The sequence below is a fragment of the Eptatretus burgeri genome, chromosome 17, assembly GCF_056783735.1.
Source record: "Eptatretus burgeri isolate ZD-2024b chromosome 17, Ebu_testis_v1, whole genome shotgun sequence".
Classification (NCBI taxonomy): domain Eukaryota; kingdom Metazoa; phylum Chordata; class Myxini; order Myxiniformes; family Myxinidae; genus Eptatretus; species Eptatretus burgeri.
The window spans coordinates 514,385-539,384 of NC_140977.1; the positions used below are offsets into that span (position 1 = coordinate 514,385).

At 42.7% G+C, this 25,000-nt stretch overlaps 1 protein-coding gene across 1 annotated transcript in view; it reads right to left on the reverse strand.

Moving 5' to 3' along the window:
• Positions 1-25,000, reverse strand: part of LAMA5 (laminin subunit alpha 5) — a 406,222-nt gene that overhangs the window by 131,504 nt on the left and 249,718 nt on the right. Inside the window, exons 41-46 of the mRNA XM_085862975.1 lie at positions 12,812-12,925; positions 8,877-9,004; positions 8,285-8,365; positions 7,261-7,475; positions 3,979-4,079; positions 753-933 (exon numbers count right to left, since the gene is read on the reverse strand). Coding sequence (XP_085719101.1) covers positions 753-933; positions 3,979-4,079; positions 7,261-7,475; positions 8,285-8,365; positions 8,877-9,004; positions 12,812-12,925 — 820 coding nt within the window. The remainder of the gene's footprint in view (positions 1-752; positions 934-3,978; positions 4,080-7,260; positions 7,476-8,284; positions 8,366-8,876; positions 9,005-12,811; positions 12,926-25,000) is intronic.

Genomic DNA, 25,000 nt, shown 5'->3' on the forward strand with positions numbered 1-25,000 from the left:
AAAAATGAAATTAATGCCAGCGAGATTCTTACTCAGGACCTGCAGTTCCACAGGTGTGCGAGTTAACCGCTGAGCCTTATGGTAAAACACCATTGAACGTGAAGACAAAATATACACACAAAATGTATAACGGATAATGTCGGCTGCATGAAAGCAAAATGGCCGGCCATAAGGGGTGAAATGCGTGTTATTTTTGCTGGAAAACACCTCCTAAACCTAAAGGAAGGTTTACAAAAGTCATAATACTAACTGAAAAACGATGAACACGCAAGGGTGGGTTTGCAGTCAAAGAAAGTGTGCACACCATCACCGGTAGGAGAAGAAGCGTGGACAAAGCCGGTCACTTAGCCTATTGACATATAGATATGTGCTTTACTGTTCGCTGTACATTTTCTTTGCTCTATTTTGGACTAATATGAGAAGAATATATTTTGGACTTTGCTCTATTTTTTTTCCAACCACAATACTGGCCTCAAGTGGCCACCCAAGATCAGCAGACGAGCACGTACTTTAGTCTTACTCCGGCGCACGTACTCTGGCCTGAGCTCCGATAAACTAAAAAAGGTAGTCTCCACAATAAGTTAACGAGTCAATGTAGAAAAAAATCGTCTCATTGATAATACTGTGTGTGGGTTTCTTATTTACATACAATGCTGTTTATTGTACTGCTCGGTTTTGACATACTGCTCGTGTTATGGTCATTGCTAGTTGCTTACGTGAAGCACAGAGAATATGAACAATCAGGGTCTTACTCTGACAGCCACTGGAGTGGTAGTTCCAGAACCCTGGGAGGCAGTGGTCACAGTGGAGGCCTGTCACACCAGGTTGGCATTGACACTGCCCGCCGATGGCATCGCAGTGGATATCCGTGGCTGCGGGACCACATTGGCACGGTCGGCAGCCTTGGCAACTGTGGAAGCCAAAGTAGCCATCCTGCAAGTATGGACGGGTACATATCGCGCATGTGAACTGACTCTATCTAACTTATAACCTCAAAAAAACACAACCCCAAGTGAACTGGATTGATAATATAGCTTCTGACATGCATTTATACATATGCGTACCAACACGACATAATGAAATTTTCTCTCTGGAAGGGGGTTAAAATATCCCAGAATATCCCATCAGGATTTTCACTGCAGCTCTCAAAACAAACGCACATGATTCTCAGAGATGTCCCAACAAGGATCTGGGAAATATTGACTGAACTCTCTCTTGGCAAGTCTCTCATCGGTTTCATCTGCACTACACTCAGCCATGAAGGCCCTGTGATAAAGATTGCTCACGAATGCTGTTTTACGAAGAAGCTACAACCTGTGTTTGGGTTTGATGACATCAGTGTACAGGCAATCAAATCCCTTTTATGTTGCATTTGTGTTGAGCATTGAAAGTACGTTTAAATAATGTATTAATTAAACCGGAAGTGTGACATTCGCGTTTATCGGAAATGGATCTTCATTATAAATCGAGGGCCTGTGTATTGATGCGTGTGCTGGTGGATTCCTGTGTACATTCTGTGGAGTTAAGGTAAGAAGTGTAAAGGTATTTCTGGTGTGAGTTTGGGGAAGGGGTTGGGGGGTAGGGAGGGGGAGTGTGTGTGCTTTTTGTTGGTGCGTGGTTTATTTGCTTTCTGTTGGTATTTAGTGTGGCTGTTTTCTGTTGGTGTGTGTGTTTGTGTGAGTGAATGTGTATGTTTTTTTTTTCTATCCTCCATCTCTCTTTCATTATTTTGTCCTCCATCTGTCTTTCTTTCTTTCTGTTCTCCATCTCTCTTTCTAGTTTCTTTGTCTATGGAGGGGTGAATCTTGCAAATAGTTTTTGTATGGTTCACTTGGCTGTGCCTGGATGGGTTTGAGGGTAGAGGAGTAGCGGCTGAAACCCGAATCCTATCCAGGTTCCTCCTGATCACTCCATCTCTGTGTGTTTGTTCCTCCTGATACGCTAGTGCTGTATTTGTTCAGTTATTTGATTATGTTGAGCTGTCCCATTTTTCATCTCTTTGTCGAACAAAGTTCATTTGGAGTGCTGCATTCCACAACTGGACATTTTTTCTATACTGCTGTTCACAGCCTTCTTTAAACACGAGTGTGGCATCCTATCTCAATGAGTATGTATTCTTAGAGGTCAGCATGCATGTCCATCAAATGGCCACTCATTCTCTTCTGTGTACATCAAAACTCCTCATCCCCTGGCATTTAACCCCTCCGTGAGCCTTGACTTTGCATTACAAAACCCCGTGTTCATTTACCCTTAAAATCAACACATTTAACAGGTACAAGACATTCAAAGTGTGACGGAGTACGACTCTCCACTTCGAACTCGGCAGCAGTTTCTCATCTTTCCTGTTGAAGGTGATGTTAGCCAAATCCCTCAAACTCACAGGGTCTGCTCTTTATTTAGCATCGACAGGTAGCTAGTTTGCCAGTGCAACACTTACTCGATCATACAGTTTTTCTCCCTCTGCCTTTTCTACTCTCGACCACAACCCAGCTCCCCAGGTCACATCACACAAGCCCATCCAGAAATCCACACCCAAGACAAAGCTTTCTGCTCACCCCCACTTCTTTGTCCACGATTTCTTTCCCTTGTGGAATCACGTCTCTGAATGGGACTTCTTCTGCCCTTCTCTCCAGTACTTATGTATCTCATCACCACCTCATGTTATCTCCCACACATACCCATTTGCTCTTCTACTCCTATTAGTCCCCTGTAACCTCCATCCACTTGAAATATCTCTGCTCATGCAAAAGCACATGTGTGTCTCCCTTGTCAAACTGATCCCCTCCAGCTCATCACAAGTTTGTTGACCTCCCTATGTCATTCAGCATTCTTGAGCCTTGACCTGCCTCTTTATTGGAAAAAAAGGATTAAAACATTATATAAATAAAACGTAGTACTCATACTTTGCCTTCTGTATTTAAAAAAAAAAAAACCCCATACTCTTTCATCAGCACATTCGTGATAAAACCTCAGAGGTTATCCCTATCAATTTCCAGTGCCTTTGATGTCATCGGGCACCCAGCAAAAATGTGCCAACCATATTCACCCACTAAAAACATCGAACAGGATGTGAACTTCCCCCTCCTGCTAAGGTGGAGACATTTCAAGCCCACCTTTACTTCTCCGCTACTTGTTCCGACAGTGTCGGTGTCCTCGTTCTCAAAAACGGTTAATTTGCCTTGTCTTTTGCTCTCCTCTTTTTCATGCTTCTTGCTCACCAATGGCAGGTTGGTGGCTTTTTATTATTTGTTTTACAGGCTCTATTCCGGCCTTGCTCACCTTTCCCCGTCACCTCTATTCACAACATCTGCCCCTGCAGTCACACATGATCTGCTAGAAAGAAAAAAAAAAAAACTTCCTTGTAATCAATCCTCTCCAAATCGAAACTCAACTGTCACCTCAATTGTTTTATTCCCCTCTTTTCTCATCCATGGGACTTCCCGAGTCCTTTGTGTTGAGCTTTTCCATAACGGATTTTGAGTCATCTGCTCATCACCACTTCATTGTCTCTCCCATTTCCACTGCTGAGCTTTACTACATATGCTAAGATGTTTCACCCTCCTGCAATTCCTCTCCTAATGCTGTGGTGCACTCAATTGTTGGTGACCCACTGTTTTCCCGTTGGTCTATTCTCTCTGTTGATTCCTTGGTCCCCATTGTTCTGCCAATCAACAAGCCAAGCTACTTGTATAATAAAATAAAATAAAACTATACCATGCATATGTCATATTAAAAAATAAAAAACTGCCCAAACCATAGTTGAACATCAGGCCTGGTGAGCAGTTCTGTGAAAGACTTGGGGCAAGCTTTCCCCAGCCAACCCCACAATAACGAGAATAATTGTGGTCATCAAAGAAGAGGAAGAAGAACGCCTTACAGTTGTATGGGACCAGCTGTATTGAACAGATCCACACTATACTTGCACTTCAGCATACAAGCACTTTCTGAACAGCTGGAAATTCCAGAGCTATTTATCACCTGACAGCGATCACAGTGTGGTCCAGCAACACCTGGCCTGCAGGAGCAGTCCCCAGCATGCTCGTCACAACGCTGGCTCCCACACACGTCGCACGCACATCCTGCACCCAGAATGCACCATGACCAGAACATGACACCAGAGTTAGCCTTGCTCAACTGGATCCATTTAACCATTGGTACAAATTGTGAGTTCAATTATGCAGATATATAACTTTGGTGGTATTTTTGGAGAACAGACCTCACCAGGCACCAAAAACAATTTTTTTTTCTTGAAATTGCAGCAGCATAGTGCAGTCACATCAAGCTTGGGCATACAGTCTGCTCTTTTAACCTTGCTGGTTTTAATGAGAAATTGGCCATTGGGTGACAGGTGTATATAACATGCTCTGAGCATTAACAAGAGCAATTATAACTGGAACTGCCACTTTATAACTGCTGGCAGTGATGACCAGATACCAAGACGTCCAGCTTTGATACAAATACCACCCTGCTTTGATACAATGCGGGACTGACGAGTTACCGACCGAGTAACGCAAAGTGTTCAATCTATTCATTACGTATGCAGTTATCCTATTTTCCTGGGGGATATTGTTGGTATCAATTGAATTGGCATTTAAATTACCTGAACATGAAGCAATAAATGTGCGGGAAATGTCACCATGGGTCGACAGGGAAAACCGGAACTCCGCTGAGTAACACAGAGCCCCCCATATGTCTCTCTATTATGCGGGTTTGATGAGTTATGGACCAAGTAACATGCCGCATTCAATCAATTTATTACGTAAGCAGTTATCCTTTTATCCTGAATACATAGTTCTTATATATTGAATATTTGTTCAAATAACCTGAACGCAAAGTAATAAGCATGGACACCATGCATGCAGTGGGTAAAGCGGGATTCCCCCTAGTCTAATGAGGGCCCACATGTTTCTCGACAACGCGGGATTCACAAGTTATGGACTGAGGAACAGGCAATGTTCCATCCATTTATTATGTACACAGTTGACCATTTTTCCTGAGGCCATCATCGGTATCAATTGAATTGCTACTCCTGTACCCACAAAGGCATGCAGGCGCAGCGAAGTGAGCCTTATGCAAAAAAAAATAAAAAATTCCAAGTTTTCAGATTGAAATCCTATATATTATTTCCGAGTTTGTGGTTTCGTGTCGCGCTATCTTCGACTTTGTTCTGCGCTCGAGTAACGTGATATTCAGCTTACAATATCTCAAAGACCTTATGAGGTGCATGGTACAAAAAAAAAGTAAAGAAAAAGGTTCTGAAACAGTGAAATCGTATTCCACTTACTGCATTAAAGTAAAATTACTCTGATACTCTGCATCAGTTCCTTTCTCAAACACACCCACCCCAACATGTCGTGCAGAGCGCGGGTTATGCGAGTAATTAAATAATTTTGGCTGCCAGACCTTGTGGCCAATCACATTGAAATTTAAAAATGACATTTTGAATGCCTGCTCAATCACTATTCTGAAGTTTCACATTGATTGATGCAGCGGTTCCAGAGAAAACATTATTTAATATTTCACTTCAATCCAAAATGGTTGCCAGACCATGTGGCCGATTGGGTTGAAATTCAAAATGTACATTGCACAGCCCTGCTAGATCATAATTTTGAAGTTGCACATTGAATGATACAGTGGTTCCAGAGTAAACATTATTTAATCTTTTTCCTTCAATCCAATATGGCTGCCAAACAATGTGACCTACATCAAAAGGAGATGGAAACTTTTTGTTCGTCATGGATAGGCAGTCATACCTGTAAAGTTTGGCCTCAATCTGTTGAACTGTTTTAGAATAGAAGAATTTATACTTTATTAATTTTAAATTCAATATGGCCGATGAACCACGTGACCTATGACATCACAAACTTATATTCTGCCTCTAATGGGGTAGGGGATCATGCTTGTTGAGTTTCGTTTTAATTGGAAAAGGTGCATTTTTCTATCCAAGATAGCTGCCAAACCATGCGACTTGTGACATCATAATTTTTATCGTATATGCAGCCATGGCGTGAGATGATAGTTGCAAAGTTTTTCTTCGATAGGATAAGTGGTTCCAGATAAAACATTATTTAATATTTTTTCTAATCCAATATGGCTGCCAAACCATGTGACCTATCAATTATTCGTAAATAACCGTGAATCCCCTTGCCTAGGAGGATGTGTGTGTGTCAAGTTTCCCCCTTGAGCTGACCAGCCATTCTGGAGAAGATGATTGAAGGTTTTCAGGTAAATTCAAAATGGCCACCAAACCATGTGACCTATCAATTAGAAATTAACAAACTTGTTCAAGCATATCTGGGGGAACACGTGTGTGCAGTTTCGCCTCAATCTGTGCAGTTGTTTCGGAGAAGATTTTTTATATTTTTAAAGTTACAATCCAATATGACTGCCAAACCATATGACATCAATTATTCATTAACAAAATTATATTCCCTACCCTTGGGCAATATGTTTTTGAAGTTTCCCCTTGATTTGACCAGCCGTTCTGGAGAAGATGTTTGAAGAATTTACGGTAAATTTAATATGGCCGCCAAACCATGTGACCTATCAATGCGGAAAGTGACAAACTTGTAAAAGGATAACATGGGGGAATGTGTGTGTAAAGTTTTGCCTCAATCTTTACAGCCGTTCTGGAGAAGAAGATTTTTTAAAATATTTTTTTCAAAACAATATGGCTGCTGAATGAAGTGAACTATCACATCATAATAATAAAAAAATTCTACAGTGAATTGTTGCGTAGATGACCCTCAATAAATTTCATATTTTTCCGATGCAGCGTTCTCCCTGTCGAATTTTCACTGGGATACCACTTCACTGATGATGTCAGGAAAAAAAAATCACACGTCTTCCCCATGGGGAGTTCTTAAGTGTGAAGTTTCAATTTTCATGGGGAGTGTGACGTTTCAATTTTTTGCATTGTGCTCTTTCAGAGATACAGAGGCCCACAGTTTTTCGGTTTTTTTAAAGAAGGCACCCATACCACATAACCCATGGCATCATAATTATCAATTATATCTGCGATCAAAAAAGATACATACTATGGTGAAAATTTAGTGTCGATCAGATTTACGGTTGCTGAGAAGATTAATTTTAAAGCGAAAAAAAATCCGCAAATTGCTGGAAAAAAAAAACAAAAAAATTAATCTTCAAGTATCTTCAAATCTCCAAATCCTTTTGTTAGGATCTTCAAGTATAAAATGGGCCTCCTGGTGTACATCACACGCATACAGTTTCTTTCATCTGTGCCTAATGTGACCTTACTTGAGCAGTTTTTGGCATGAATGGCATCTCCAAAGTATCCCGGTGCACAAGTCTCGCAATGTGGACCGGCCGTGTTTTGCACACAGCTACGGCAGATCCCTGTGAGGCCGTCACAGTCAGGGAAGATCATGTTGGGATCAGAGTTCATATTGCAGTTGCACTTTTGGCAACTGCTGCCCAGTACCAGGGGGTTGCCAAAGTAGCCTGGAACACAGCTGTTGTGTACAGCAACAAAAGTCGTACAACTTACTGCACTGCATTATATGATCATTAATACATGAGAAATAAATCCCATCCAAAATGTTATGGACAGATATGAATATGTACACACACTAACCACCAACCAATAACAAGGCACCAAGTAGTTTGAGAACCACCAACCTCAGCTGGAGGATCACATTCCTCAAAGACAATAGTGCATGTTTGACTGTTTACAATGTGTGGTTACCTATGACAGATTCCTTTCCAGTCATTCCAAGTGACTTCACTTGGAGTCTGACAGCAGTTTCACAGATATATATATATATATATATATATATATATATATATATATATATATATATATATATATATATATATTCCAAAAGGTCCTGGGTTCAAGCCCCGTTGGGCCACTGAATTAATACACCAGGGGGTTGACTCAGCCTGTCATCCTTCCGAGGTCGGCGAAATGAGTACCAGTATACTGGGCCGGTGTATACCCCGGTTAAAATAGGTGTACCATATCCCTGTGTCGTAAGAGGCGACCAGGGTTGCGTCAGGAAGGGCATCCAGCGTAAAACATGTGCCAAATCACTCTGTGGATCACACGGATGATCCGCTGTGGCGACCCCTAATGGGAGCAGCCAAAAGAAGAAGAAGATATACATACATATATATATATATATATATATATATATATATATATATATATATATATATATATATATATATATATATCCAAAAACCTGAACCAAACCCTAACCATGCCTCTTACAACTTTACCTCGCTGCAAATACAGGTGCGTTCAAAGCAATCATCTTACCGTTCACACTTTGGACCTGTATATCCTTTCATGCATGTGCAGTGAACGTGCCCATTCTCATGTGAACAACCAATGGAAAAACTGTGGATAAAGAAACATTCAGCACAGGGAACAAGAAGCAGCTGACAATCACAAGAACATCTATACTAATAAATGTGTGAATGTGTGTGCATGTGTGTGTCTCCTCCATAATTCCAAAACTATAAAATCTAGCAGCCTGAAAGTTTTCATGCAAAGTTCAGGCACGACTCGCCTGCATTGGCCACGTGTTGTTCTGCAGTGCAACAGGCGATCGCTGGTTCGCTGAAAATTTTATTTTACTTGACGTTTCCCCTTTTTACATGATCCTCCATTATACAACCTGACACGATCTTCCAAATTTGATGCATTATTGCATTTTGTTATCAGCAAAACAAGACTGATCCAGATCTGGCCCATCAGTGGGATAGAAAACGTAAACTGTTCATGTTGGCGGAGGTATGCTCTCTTCCGAGTGCCGTTCCACTTTGTTATGTATTCCAGTGTAAACACACAAAACTATTACAATAATTACATCGTTAAAAGGACTATGTTGTCATTGTGGTTTTCATGCCTGTTTGAAGGTGTGGAAAGAGGACATGGACATAGAAGACAGGGCTGGGACGATCCGAGGCTCGCATTCCCCAAGTAATTTGGAGAACAATTCTCACAGTGCTGTCCTTCCGTGTTGTGTTCACAGTTCTGAAACATTTGTGAAGAAATTATGATGTACATTACAAAATGAACCATGTAGTTTGACTTAATTGTTATTTATTTATTTATTTTTGTATACCTTGGTCGAGGCTCGTATGAGAGCTAACACACAACTCACAGCAAGGAGGCATGAGACAAGAGGGGCGGGAGTGGAAGGGACAAAACAGTGTGGAACAGACCCATTAGGTGAACTGTGGAAGGGAGAGGGATGGGGATGGGATGGGGAACATGGTGAAGAGAAGATGGACATTACAGGGACTTTCAGGAAGGAAAGCAGGGGAATTGAAGAAAGTGAGCTTCGGTGGATTATCGGAGGTAGAAAAGATCGAGGATTTGGATGGGGGAAGATAAGAGGTGGTGGTGAACAGCTGTTTTGAAAGCCTGGAGGGAAGAATGGGAAAGAAAAGAGTGAGGAAGTTTATTCCAAAGGCGGGAAAAAAAGAGGAATGAAAGAGTGAAGATGAGCAGCGATTCGTGATTTTGGTAGTTTTACTAGAAGGGGGTTGTTGGCGGACCTTGAGCGCCTTGTGGAAATGTGGTGGGGACAAATCGCAGAGAGAGCAGGGGGGTAAGGCTGGAGAGGAGTCGGTAGAAGACAGAAAGATCACCGACCAACCTGTGGTGATTGAGTGAGAGGCCCAAAGACTCAGCTTCATTGCGGGAGATGCCGATGATCTTAAATGCCCTGGTTTCGACAGCGTGAAGCCGAGAAAGGTGGGAGGCAGGAGCACCAGCCCAGAGGGGAGAGCAGTACTCCATCAGGCTACGGACAAAAGCTTTGTAAGTGGTCAGGAGCTCAAGAGGGTCGAGGAAGGACTTTGCACGACGGAGGATTCCCAGTCGGCGACTGGCTTTTGAGGCGAGGTTGGAAATGTGACTTTCCCAGGAAAGGTCATGGCAGATAGTGAGACCTAGAAGCTTGAAAGAAAAGACTTCTTCCAGAGGATTGTTGAGAAAGTGGATGGGGGGGTTTTCTAAACGGTCCTTTCAAAGAGACATAGTGAGAGTGTGAGATTTGTCTGGATTGAAAGACATGTTCAACTTGTTGGACCAGTTTGTGATTTTATCCAGATCTGCAGTGAGCGAAGAAGCTGCTGCTTGCCGGTCTGAGGGATGACAGATGGTACGGCAGAGGGTGGAGTCATCGGTAAAGAGAAATAGAGGATTTTCCAGAGTCGGAGAGATCATTGATGAAAACCAGAAAAAGAACAGGGCCCAGAACGCTACCTTGAGGAACTCCAGCCTGCACAGGAAGAGGGGATGAAAGAACGCCATTTAGGGCCACACGTTGACTGTGACAGGAGAGGAAGTCTGCGAGCCATGAGTGGAGATGGCCTTGAATACCATGGGAAGAGAGTTTGGTGAGTAGGGCAGGGTGCCAGACTGTCAAAAGCACGTGATATGTCCAGGGATACGGCCCTGATTTCCTGTCTGGAATTGAGGACCTCCATCCATTGATGGGAGAGCAGAAGCAGCATATCCAGGGTAGAGTGACCTGGTCTGAAACCAAATTGATGATTGGAAATCAAGCCATTGGAGAAGAGGAAGGATTTGATGTCTGAAGTGATGATGGATTCCATAACCTTGCTGATGATTGGGAGAAGGCTGATTGGTCTGTCGTTACAGGGATCTGTTTTTGCACCTTTTTTATGCAGGGCAGTGATGTTAGCAGATTTCCAAGCAGATGGCAGATGACCTTGGGCAAAAGAGGGGGTGAATAGAACAGAGAGAGGGTGAGCAAGAGCAGAAGAGCAGGCTTTGAGGACACGTGGGCTGATGCCGTCTGGACCGGTTGCAGAATCTGACTCGAGGTTTGAAAGCAAGCTCTCCACCTTGTCAGGAGAAAAGGATACAGAATCCAGGGACAGTTGGGTGCGACTGGGTAAAGTGGGTAGAGAAAGTGATGGGTTTAGGACACAAGATTTAGCTGCAAACACCGAGTTTAGACATTCAGCTTTATCACGTGTGGAATCAGCAGTGCGGCCATTTGAGGTAAGGGAGGGGATGGAGGGGGAACATACACCAGAAACAGATCTGATTAAACGCCACCAGGATTTTGAGGAGGGAGAGAGGTTTGAGAGTTCAGACTTGAGATGAGAAAGATGTTGTTTTCTGGCTCTCCTGAGGGTAGATACACACTTGTTCCGAGCTTTGTGGAAGGAACTGAGATTGCCCTCAGTTGGGTTTGCTTTCCATGAGGCAAAGGCAAGTTGTTTCAGGACAACTGCCTCGCCACAAGCTTCAGTAAACCAAGGGCAGGAGGAGGGGTAGGACAACTGAACACGAGAGGGGATAAATCTGTGCATGAGGGAGAGCAAGTTTCTTTGAAAGAATTCCCAGGATGAGTTGATGTTTGAGAAAGTAGTGATAGGAGACCAGTCTGTAAGTTTGATGGCTGCTCGGAGACCCTGCCAGTCGGCTTGAGTGAAATGCCAGACTCGACGGCGGTGAGGTGGTTCTCTGATAACAGCCAGAGAGATGTCCACTTTAATAAGGACGTGGTCAGAAGAACCAATTGGAGTGAAGGAAGAGCAGCAGATATTGTCAGGGAAATTTGTCAAAATCAGATCCAGAAGAGATGGAGTACCATTGGTTGAGATCTGGGTCGGGAAGTTGACCGATTGAGTCAGTCCTAATGAGTCGCAGAAAGCTTTTGCTGAGGTGCCATGGCAGGTGAGAGAGGTACCCACACCTAGCCAACTGGCGTGATGACAATTGAAGTCGCCACATAAGAGGAAGAGAGAGTTTGGATGAGAAGATAGAAGATGGTCCATGTTTTCGGATAGTGAGGTGTAGATGGAGTCATCACTGTTCGGTGGATGGTACAGTACACATATAAACATGAGGTGGGAGTGGAGGGGAAGCCGAAGCCAGAGGTATTCCTGGGGGTGTGGGGGAGTGAGGGCAGTGCATGGAGAGTGAGGAATAGAGTCTTTGATGAAGAGAGCAACACCTCCACCAGGACGAGGCTCAGGTCTGTCATACCGTAAGAGGGAGTAACCGGGGAGAGATACTTGGGAGAGGAAAGTTTCTGTTCGGCAGATAATGTCTGGTTTGTCAGTGGCAACCTGTATGGAAAGATCTGAAAGGTTTGAGCGAAGGCCCCGGATATTTGAGGTCCACACTTTTAAAGAAGAGGTAGGGGAGGAAGCTTTGGGTGCAGGAGGTGGAGGGGGTTATTTATGTTCATTTTAAGACAGCCATATTAACCCTCTGGAGCCCCAGGGGTGTTTTTTTTGTTCACCCAGAACATTTCGTGGGCTCCAGAGGGTTAATATCCCTTCAAAGGGGGAGCACGCTTAACGATAGCACCACACACTGACACTGCAACAGCTGACAGAGTCTCATCCAATTCCAGTGAGGTTCAAATCCAGAAGTGGACAACTCATAGTCGAGCTAAATGCTCATGCCTTCAGCCAGATTTGAACCCACAACATCGAAAATGCTAGTCTGGCATCAAGCTGGTGTAGTACAAGACATCACAGGAGGTTACAGTGAAGCATGGTGTAGTATATATTTATATATATATATATATATATATATATGTATATATATATATATGACATTTATGGAGACGAGAGCACACAAGGGTACAATGGGGGTACAGTAGACCAAATGGGACGACAGGGAGGTCTAGTCCTGTACACATAGTTACATAGTGAAGCACAAGACAGTATACATGAGATATGGTGGTGTACAGTTGAAAACGGCTTGCAGGGTGCACTTGTGAGGAATGCCATGAAGAGATGAGATCTCCAGCCATAAAAGACATCAATGGTGTTGTGTTGTACTTACAATGCATGTGCCGGTGGTATCAGAACACCGGTTCGAGTGACCGTTGCATTGGCAGGGCAGGCAGTGACCGAGGTAGAATCCACGCATCACTCGGTAGTGGCCGGGCATGCACTCCTAGAATCAAACAGAAGGGAGGGGTGCAAAGGGACACGAAAAACAACATGTTGGCAGTGATACTGGGATACACACATGAAGGGGTAAAAAGGAATTTTCATTCATAGAAACCATGAGTTAACACAATTACGAGCAAACATCCATCTGACATGGTCATTACACCGGATACGGTACTCCTGGCACAGTGGTGCTCCGGATATGTCTCGCTCCTGAGCAATCAAGGCTCGATGCCAGAAATTCTCAAAGGTGTCTTCCTTTGGTATTTCGGGTCCCCTCTCAAGTGGTAGTCTGATCTCCTCTTTGAGCAAACACAGCAGGTGATCCTTGATTTGATGGTGTCCTTTTCCATGATCTTTACCTTCAGACTCGGGTTCCACAAGGCAGCAGGTTCGGACTTACATTTTCCTTAATGTCCATCAATGATCTATGTGATGCTGTTTAAAGGGGAACCCAAACGATCACACCACCTCGACACGAATATATCGCTTGGTACCCCACAAAATACAAACGATGCGTCTTTTTCCGATTTATAAAATAAGTAATTTTTGTGATTAAAGGTCGAAATCTTCTTTTTCTTCTTCACGATTAGCTGTGACATCACACCTGGAAGTCAACCGCCAGATCCGTACTGTCTACTGGTTACATCGCGGTACGATTGAACTCAAACAGCGAATCATTTTCGATTTTCCACAAATATGACGAGTCGATGCGTCCTTGGTGCTTGTATGGTAAAACATTTACAGCCTAATGTCTACATTTCTCAGCCTAATGTCTACATTTACAACTCGGATCACTCCTTACTCCCACATCTTTCTCAGCCTAATGTCTACATTTACAATTCGGATCACTCCTTATTCCCAGATATTTCTCAGCCTAATGTCTACATTTATAACCCAGATCACTCCATACTCCCACATATTTCTCAGCCTAATGTTGCATTTCCAACTCGGATCTCTCCTTATTCCCAGATCGTTATCAGCCTAATATCTGCATTTCCAACTCGGGTCACTCCTTACTCCCAGATCTTTCTCAGCCTAATATCTTCATTTACAACTCGGGTCTCTCCTCATTCACAGATCTTTCTCAGCCTAATGTCTACATTTACAACTCGGATCTCTCCTTACTCCCACATCTTTCTCAGCCTAATGTCTATATTTACAACTCGGATGGCTCCTTATTCCCACATCTTTCTCAGCCTAATGTCTGCATTTCCAACTCGGATCTCTACTTATTCCCACATCTTTCTCAGCCTCATGTCGACATTTACAACTCGGGTCTCTCCTACTCCCACATCTTTCTCAGCCTGATGTCTACATTTCCAACTGGGATCTCTCCTTATTCCCAGATCTTTCTCAGCCTAATGTCTACATTTACAACTCGGATCACTCCTTACTCCCACATCTTTCTCAGCCTAATGTCTACATTTACAATTCGGATCACTCCTTATTCCTAGATATTTCTCAGCCTAATGTCTACATTTATAACCCAGATCACTCCATACTCCCACATATTTCTCAGCCTAATGTCTACATTTAAAACTCGGATCTCTCCTTATTCCCAGATCGTTATCAGCCTAATATCTGCATTTCCAACTCGGGTCACTCCTTATTCACAGATCTTTCTCCGCCTAATGTCTACATTTAAAACTCGGGTCTCTCCTTATTCCCAGATCGTTCTCAGCCTAATGTCTGCATTTCCAACTCGGATCACTCCCTATTCCCAAATGTTTCTCAGCCTATTGCCTGCATTTCCAACTCGGGTCACTCCTTATTCCCAGATCATTCTCAGCCTCATGCCTGCATTTCCAACTCGGGTCTCTCCTTATTGCCAGATCTTTCTCAGCCTAATGTCTGCATTTACAATTAGGGTCACTCCTTTTCCAGATCTTTCTCAGCCCAATGTCTGCATTTACAACTTGGCTCTCTCCTATCCTTATTCCCAGATCTTTCTCAGCCTCATGTCTGCATTTCCAACTCGGCTCTCTCCTATCCTTATTCCCAGATCTTTCTCAGCCTCATGTCTGCATTTCCAACTCGGCTCTCTCCTATCCTTATTCCCAGATCTTTCTCAGCCTCATGTCTGCATTTCCAACTCGGCTCTCTCCTATCCTTATTCCCAGATCTTTCTCAGCCTCATGTCTGCATTTCTCGGCCTAAACAACTTTGTCATCTACTTGATTCCGACATCTCCTGCAAACTCCATCATTTTGATTTCGAATTCAGATCGACCCACTGCCTCTCTCTTCTTTAACCTTCTTATAACGTATTCAAATTATTCTTCAGATGTCTCTTCTTCTGAGCCTTCAACCTTATTACACTCCAGGTCATTCTTCCATTCGTTTTATTCATTCAACAGATTCTCAAAGTAACTTTTCCATTCCTCGTCACTTCTGCGTATGATGCAGAAAAAACAGTGAAAATACGAAACCCCAGTTTTGGTAAATTGCTCTGATTGAAAAGTTCATACACCATCATCTGACAATTATGTGTTCAGGAATGCATGAATAATTTATTCTAATTTGAAATCTAAATCCTTCTGAGGGGAGACTCAGTGCTGCCATAGCAGCCTCGTGGAATGACTTCCCTGCGTAGTTTGCTGTTGCCTTCCCAGTGGTAGTCAGGGCAGGAATGAGTAATTCCTACAGGGTGCCACTGATAGCTCACTCCCTCTTCACCGAAAACACCATGGGATCGTTAACATTCACCAACTAATGCAAGCAGCACAGTTTAATGTCCATCCGAGGGACGGTGCGGACGCAGAGCAGACTTAACCCGAAATAATAAATACCTTCTGCAATCTTACTTATGTGGACAGGTGCTGGGACACGGAGACACACACACACACACACACACACATATACACATACACACACACACACACAAATATACACACACACACACACACACACACACTGATGAATCACCCCGCCTGTGAAACACCGGGATGACAGTATATAACTTGATCGGGATTCTAACCCAGGCGAGACGGCTCAGAGGCGAGTGTAAGTACCTCGAGGCTATTCTGCCTGTCCAATGCATGAGACAGAGGAGCATTTGTATGGCTGCACATTTAAATGGAAGGAATTCGGGAGGAGGGGATGTTCGTCCCACGAGACAAAATCTGGATTGTTCTTTGGGCATGGCTCCACACTTGAACTTCACATGGAAAGTCTCATGAATCAGGAGAGTGAAGTGAACAGTGATAAGCCAAGCTGAGGCACGAAGGTGAAACAATGACAAGATAAGGGGAAATACAGTGAAATTGAAAGTCACGGAATGGCGTCTCTCCCAGCTCCGCTTTGCCCGGAGGAGCATCAAATGTGCCAGTTCCTTGGAGCCTGTGTGTGCACAATAGTGTCTCGGCCAAGCCGAAGGAAAAGGGTTCTTCAGAAATGTTTTTGAGAAAACTGCACAAGTTTTTCCTATCCGTTGCTCCATCATCCTCTCTTGTTTACTTTCTCAAGGAGACAGGGAATTCAGAACACGAATGAGACAACTGTACCTGAGATAATGTAAGGATAACGATCTGACTGTCCCAGGCACGTCTGCCGAGAAGCAGGTCCATGGAATGCTTTACTGACCGTATCAAGTAACTTGTTCAAAACAGAACAATGCACGATCCGTTTAACATGTGCACACAAACCAAAGCCACACAATAACAACACCATTTGATTATTACATCAACATCCGTTTGGTTCACAATCTCAGTCCAAAATCGTCTGTGATCGAGAGTCAGCATTCTTGCGTCTGAGTTGAAAAACAAACGTATCCAATGAGCTTATCACATTGGGAGATATAGGGGTTAGGCTCTGCAACTGCATCGACTATTAGTATGATCTGAATTCATACCTGCAACATTTCCCACTCGAGCTTGTTCCTGGAATTATAAGATAAGCAACAAAACCCAAAGAGACCACCGTGAAAGAAGTGGTTTATTATCAGGATTGTCGAGATGAGTTGTAAAACATCACTGGAGACTTTTCATTTCAAGGAAAGGACATTTTACCAGGGAAATCAAAGTGTGCAATTGAACATTTGAATTGTACGAAGCATGAACAATGATGAAGGAACCTTCAGTTGAAATGGCAAGTTATGTAATGCACTTCCCACAAGGGACTGCTCGGATACCCTACAGGTACGCACACTCACCTCTGGTCTGGCTAGCCTGGGTTTGAATCCCGACGCAGCTATAAACTGCCACCCTGGTGTTCAGAGGCAGGGTGATTCATCAAGAGTGTGCGCCGGACCCTCGGAAGGACCTTAAACTGGGCGTCCCCTCTGCCGGCATTAGTCGGTGAACGTTAAAGACCCACATTATCTTTAGTGAGGAGTAGGTGAGCTATCCCTGGCACCCTGAACAAATGACTAATTCCTGCACACTCGGTCGAGTATCCTGAATCGGAATGGAGACCCGTCAGGGATGGTAACCTCAGCCAAGAAATTGCTTCAGCAGAACAAACACTCTATGTGGAGCATGGTGCGTACATTATACATCCATACATCCATACAGAGTATTTACTTTCCACAAGGAAAATCATCTGAAAATGTAATAAACTGTGCTCAGTGACTCAGCCCTTATTGCCATGAAAATGTTTTCACAACTTATTCAAAGCTCCTGGGAACAAGTGGACAAAAGAAGAACTCTTTCAACACTCGTACGTACAAATCTCACGTCTGCATAACGCAAACTTGAATGAACGTCACAAACGCTGCTTTTTCCTTCCGCTCCAAAATGCAAAGCGCAGGAATCAGCTGCAAATCACAAACGAACAGATTCTTCACTCTCGAGCCTCCAAAGGGAGGACAAACCTTGTGGCTCTGCAATCCCAGGAGATGCACACATGTCCTGAACAATGGGCTCGCGTTTGTTCCGAACCAGAAGGCAGGAAGCCGGCCGCCCTCAGGTCTGCTTTTACATAATAAGGAACATAATTGACGGCGAACAGGCGCTGGTTTCATGGGAAACCATTCACTTAGCTTTGGCTAAGCCAGTGAAGAGCCTGGGAACAGACCGAGTCAACTCGATTTTACGGAGAGAAAGGATTGCGATGCCATCTGTGCCGCATGACGATTTTTCATCATAAGATGGATCAATGGGTAAAATGATGATTTTTCATGATCAAATTGATCAATGGGTAAAGGTGGTTTGGAATTCAAAGCCGACTCTTCTGGTTCTGAGGCACACAGGTTCGGATCAGCAACAGACATTCCTCTAATGGCTGATCATGTCCAAGTCAAACGAACGCTCATTCCATTTTGTCTTTCCTTGTCCAAGTTCTACATCAATAGAAATGGAGTTTATCTCCCTAACCGATCGGCAAGCATGGCATTTTTTCCTTAACTAATTCAATCAATGAATTCTAACTTTCAATTATAGATAGCTTCACCCCCATGGGGCTGCCAATTAATTTGGAGAAAAAAAAATTAAACATCCTGGATGAAACTTCACATTCACTCAGGTGCTGTTAGAGGTGAGTAAGCAGTGTCAAATTGGGTTTGCACAAAGGCCAGAAATATTCAAGTCACTTTTTTCAAACAATGGAGCAAAATAATCGTCCTTAAACCAGAAATGATCACAAACAAAAGTGCTCAAACAACGACAGCAACACAACAATGTACAATGAAAGATGAAAATATGAATCTCGACATGAAATTAAAGGCTCAGGTTGTAAAGAGAAAGTGCAGAAGAGTTTTCCTCAGTGGAAGCAAATTATTTATGAACCAAAGTTACACGGACACATCAATAACCCAGACGCAATACGATGGAAAAGGGAAGCAGCCAACCTTGGAAGAAGGAAAAAAAACAACAACACACAAACACATTCATTGTGAAAAGGATTCACACAACTCTGCGTGGGGAGAGATCCGCGTTCTCCTCGGATTAACAGGACGCGCGCGATCAGCCGCTTGAACCCCCCGAAGCATCTCTACGTGGTCTTTCCTGGACTCAACACAATGGACCATTTTACCGTAACTCACCTTGTCCATTGAGGGGTGATCGTCAAGGTAACTTTCGGAGGCAGATCTGCGTCTCGCTGTATCTGAGTTATCCGGAATCCACACCACAGAAACTTCACCCACAACGAGCGGCATTTTGACTTGTCTTTGCACTTTAATTTGACTTGCGCTCTCAGCAAATACCAGCATCAGGGCCAGGATCCATACAACACCAAGAGCCATAGCTCTTACCAGCATCTTCTCCAAGGCAAACATACTTCCTCAAAGCTTGCTTCTCATTTGCTTCCCCTTCAACTGTGGATGGAGTTTCAAAAAGAAAAAAGAAAACACCCAAACGAAACAATAATAAAACCCTGCTGGTGAAGGTGTGGCCAGAAGCGCCGGGGGTTTGGTTGTGTCTGAAGCTGCTGGATCGTAGGGGTACAGTCTTCCCAGACCGCCCACACACCGCGGGAAAATTTGGGATATTTACATGCCGATTGTGAGCTTCTTGGCAGCTGGACTGCCTTCAGTTTTCCCACTCGACTTACAGCTGCATCAGGCAGGGGTAGTGAAGGCACATTGTGAGCGCCTGTCTGGCCGGCAATGGCCCCTACGTCATCCTCTGACTACCAGGCCACGGATTGGCATCCGCATTGGAAAACTTTGGGACGAAGAAAAGCCAAGCGGTGGGAGTTTTCAAAATCCTGAAGGAGAAGTGTCATGCCAATCTCAGAATCTTGCAGGTCTCAAAGGGATTATAAATACTGTTCAAACAGAGTGCATTGTTTGTCAGACATGCAAGACACTTTATAATAAACAAAAAAGGATGTAGTAATATAGGAGTCGAAAAAGTAATTAAAAGAGAATAATTACATAAGCTTTCAATGTACAACAGAGGAACAAATGCAAAATCACTCATCAGTACCATCTGACATCACATCATTGATTCATCATGGCAGCCTCTTTCCTCAACTTCCTGCAGTGTGGTCCGTATCAGAAGGGCAACAAATGTTTGTATTTAAAAGTAAAATTTTACAAAGTGAAAATGTGGTGGTCGGTTTAAAAAAGCATCCAAAGCACCATCTCTAAGGCAAGGGGATAAGCTGTCCGTGGTATAAGTGGCCCACGGTAAAAGCGGTCCGCGGGAAAGCGGTCAGCGGGGAAGCGGTCCACGGGAAAGAGTCGTGGGAAAGTGGTCTGTGGGAAAGCGGTCCATGGGAAAGCGGTCTGCTGTATAAATAGCCCACGGTAAAAGGGGTCCAGGGGGATAAGCAGTCTGCAGTATAAGCGGTCTGTAGGAAAGCGGTCCATGGGATAAGTGGTCTGCAGGAAAGCGGTCGACGGTATAAGTGGCCTGCGGTAAAAGCATTCTGCAGGATAAGCAGTCCGCAGTATAAGCGGTCTGTGGGAAAGCAGTCCAGAGGAAAGCGGTCCGCAGTGTAAGTGGCCCACGGTAAAAGCAGCCCATGGTATAAGCGGTCCATGGGAAAGCTGTCTGTGGGAAAGTGGTCTGCGGTATAAGCGGCCCATGGTAAAAGTGGTCAAGGGGATAAGCAGTCTGCAGTAAGTGTTGTGGGAAAGCGGTCTGCATAAGCGGTCCACAGTATAGGCGGTTCGCACCATGGTATAAGCGGTTCACAGTACAAGCGGTCCACGGTATAAGCGGTCCACAGGAAAGCAGTACGTGGTATAAGCGGTCTGTGGTATAAGTGGTCCACGGGATAAGCGGTCCGCGGGATAAGCGGTCTGCAGGAAAAGCGGTCCAGTCTATGTAAAGGAGGAGAATTTTCAACTTCCAAGTGTGATATACATTTATGGACAAGATAAACAATCATGCTGAAGGAATCCACTTTGTATGAAGAAGTAACTGTAATGTTTTATGAATGTTTACAGAAGTTATTTAGAGATTGCATGCAGATACATTTTTGATTTGAAAGTTTACAATCACTTATTTTCATGTTGTACTTGGAACAGAACCCGAGGAGGTTGGAAGAACGTGCATTGGGAAGCGGGGGGCATGCATTCAGGCAGGCCTTTGCTCGATAGGGTTATAATTTTAAAATGCTCCCACCCGGTTTTATATACAACACTATGGTTGAAAAGAAAATGTTGCTGTTTGGGTGTGTTTTATCACCCTGGTAACATCCTGTATGCTGCATGCTGCCTTCCCTACCCTCCCCTCATGCTTCCTTCCACTGCCTCACTTCCCCATATACTGCCTGCCACCCTTTCCCTTCATGCTGCTTTCCTCTCCCCTCATGCTGCTTTCTCCTCCCTCATGCTGCCTTCCCTTCCCCTCATACTGCCTTCCCATTTCCTCCCTTTACACTGCCTCCTCTAAGCCTGGTGTTGGCTTATTAGTTAGGGTGGCTGGCTTCGGATCTTCGGGTCCTGAATTTGAGCCCCGTTGGCTGCTGAACACCAGGTGGGGTTGACTCAGCCTGTCATCCTTCCGAGGTCGTCAAAATGAGGGGCACAGAATCAGCGGCACAGCCACACTTCCAGGACATGACAGCAACCCAGCTGTCAAGCTGCCATACGCAAGAACAGAACAGAACTGCTTCCCCCTTCCCTCATGCTGCCTACCCCTCCCATGGCCTCCCCCTCCCCTCACACAGCCTCCGCCTCCCTACACAAGGCCTCCCCCTCCCCTCACATGGCCTCACTCTCCCCTCACATGGCCTCACCCTCCCATCACTCAGCCTCACCCTCCCCTCACATGGCCTCACCCTCCCCTCACATGGCCTCCCCTCACATTGCCTCCCCCTCACCTCACAATACCTTCCCTCCCCTCACACTGCCTTCCCCTCCCCTCACGCTGCCTTCCCCTCCCCCCCCTTACGTTGCCTTCTCTATCCTCACAATGCCTTCTCTACCCTCACAATGCCTTCCCCTCCCCTCACACTGCCTTCCCTTCCCATCCCCTCATGCTATCCTCCTCCCAAGCCCCCTCCACCACCAAACAACTCTATGAAGATTGAAGAGAGGAAGGGTTGTCAAAGAATGTGTGAATTGAACAAATGAAAGAATTTTTCCAGCAGTCAGAACTGCTGCTCATATCAATTCCACAATTTGTCTCACATCAAGATATTTTAGAGTTTATCATATGAGTGGAAATGAAATAAATACACGAACACTGGCGTGGCTTTTTTGATGATTGAAGGAAAACGCCCTTTCTTCCCTTTCCCTTTCCTCACGCTTACCTCCTTCCAAAGCCCCTCCACCCGCCACAGATGTTTCTGGGCAGTGTCCAGACGTTATTCAGTATGACCCGTGTGAACGTGCTGTGTTAAACGTACCCAATTTTGTTCAATCCTGCATTAATGCCGTCATAAGAGGACCATTCCCCCCTCCCATAGCTTTCCCTCAAGTCCCTCTTTCAAACGCATGTCCATAATATCCCTTACCCTCCCCACTACCCCCCTCTCTCCCGCATACTCGTCCCGATCACTCCCACCCCCTCCCAGAGTGTATTGTGACGTGTGCCTTACTCTCACCCCCTTCCTCGCTCCTCCCCCCTTTCCACCTCCTGTTTCCTCACCACTTCCTTGCTTTCCCACCCCTCCTTACCAACCCACCCCAGCCCTCCTTGCTCCTCCTCCCCTCCCACAACATCCACCCCAAAATTAATATACACATCAGCGAAGTGACGAGTTGTATTTGCTGGTGCATAATAGATGACTTCCCTTGCAAGGAACTTCAACACAGAAAGACACCATTGGGCTCATGAAGCTTGGACAATCATTGCCAACCTACGACTTTTTTTGAAAACAGCCAAGACTCATGGAAGAGCTCGAACACTAAACGAATCAGGACTCAATAGGACATGTTTTAAGTTTTTGATTTAAATGTTTAAAATAATTCATTTTTATTATTGTATGTGATGCGATGTTGTATGCAGATAAGTTTTTGATATAAATGTTTACAATATATTTTTATTTTGTATGCAGAGAAGTTTTGATTGAAATGTTTACAATAATTTATTTTTATATTGTATGCAGATAAGTTTTTGATATAAATGTTTACAACAATATATTTATATTTTGTATGCAGAAAAGTTTTTAATTTAAATGTTTACAATAATTTATTTTTATATTGTATGCAGATATGTTGTTGATTCAAATGTTGGCAATAATTTATTTTTATATTGTATGCAGAAAAGTTTTTAATTTAAATGTTTACAATAATTTATTTTTCTATTGTGTGCAGATATGTTTTTGATTTAAATACTTACAATAATAAATTTTTATATTGTATGCAGATAAGTTTTTCATTTAAATGTTTACAATAATTTATTTAAATATTGTATATAGATAAGTTTTTCATTTAAATGTTTACAACAATGTATTTTTATTTTGTATGCAGAAAAGTTTTTGATTTAAATGTTTACAATAATAAATTTTTATATTGTGTGCAGAAAAGTTTTTTATTTAAATGTTTACAATAATAAATTTTTATATTGCATGCAGAAAAATTTTTGATTTAAATGTTTACAATAATAAATTTTTATATTGTTTGTACATAAGTTTTTGATTTAAATGTTTACAATAATATTTTTTGTATTGCATGCAGATAAGTTTTTGATATAAATCTTTACAATAATTTATTTTCTATTCTACGCAGATAAGTTTTTGATTTGAATGTTTACGATATTAATTTTCATATTGTATGCAGATAAATTTTTGATTTAAATGTTTACAATAATTTCTTTTTATATTGTATGCAGATACGTTTTTGATTTAAATGTTTACAATAATTTATTTTTATATCGTATGTAGATAAGATTTGGATTTCAATATTTACAATAATTTATTTTTATATTGTATGCTGATAAGTTTTTGATTTAAATGTTTACAATAATTTTTTTTCTATTGTATGCAGATACGTTTTTGATTTAAATGTTTACAATAATTTATTTTTATATCGTATGTAGATAAGATTTGGATTTCAATATTTACAATAATTTATTTTTATATTGTATGCAGATAAGTTTTTGATTTAAATATTTACAACAATTTATTTTTATATTGTGTGCTGATAAGTTTTTGATTTAAATGTTTACAATAAATTTTTTTCTATTGTATGCAGATACGTTTTTGATTTAATTAAATTAAATTTCATTAAAAAAGTTAAATTTAATAATTTTTAAAGTGATTCTTCACCATTGAGAGATCGGACTAAACCAATATATAACACGATATCTCAAAAAGTTGTGGCCGGATTCGGACAAAACTTTGTGGACACATTGCATGTATGACAATGACGAATTGATTCGATTTTGGTGAAGATCTGAATCCAAATCTGGATATGATAATTATTTAATTTCATAAAGTGATTTGTCACCATTGAGAGATAGAGCAAAAACGATATGTCAAATGATATTTCAAAAATGTATTGGGCCAGATATGTTCTTATGGATCAGACATTGCGTGGTGGAGGTATGCACTCTACAGAGTGCCCTTCAAGTTTTTATACTGCATTGCATGCTGATAAGTTGCTAAATTCAAATTGTAAGAAACTAAATCTTGAATGGGAATTTGATTGATAAATTTGAACTTTCAATCATCATAGTTAAGACTGTTCCTTACCTTCTCTATGTCACACACAGTCAGAGAAGATTGCTATTATCACACAAGCCTTACCAAAGCCAACATGAGCAGATGAGGTGCATTAATTAGAAAGGAAGGGATGAGTAATTGAGCTTGTACTCCAGCCCACCCTGGCATGAGTGAGTACAATACCCACACCATATGCCTTTAGAATGCCTTGTGTGCCCAGTAAGAAATTGGTATCATCGACATGTTGGCTTGGAATGCATACAGAAATGTAACGAGAAACAAAATCTCATTCCAAAAGATGGAATGAATATCTGTGGAACCTGATGGGTGAGAGCCAAAAATGCGAAATGCCAATACTCTTTTCTCTTCACTGACACAGTTTTCAAATGGCTTTAGAAGGAAATTTCACAAGCCCAAAAGGACACATGAAGGAGCTCATAAAATATCCACCAACAAGGATTTACAAACAGTACGAGAAAAGTTGATAACGAAGAATGAATATTGACAAAATGATGCATGCTTGCTTTTCTTCAAACAAGGTGTGCAGATTATCATCAATAATGTTGTTTACTGCAATT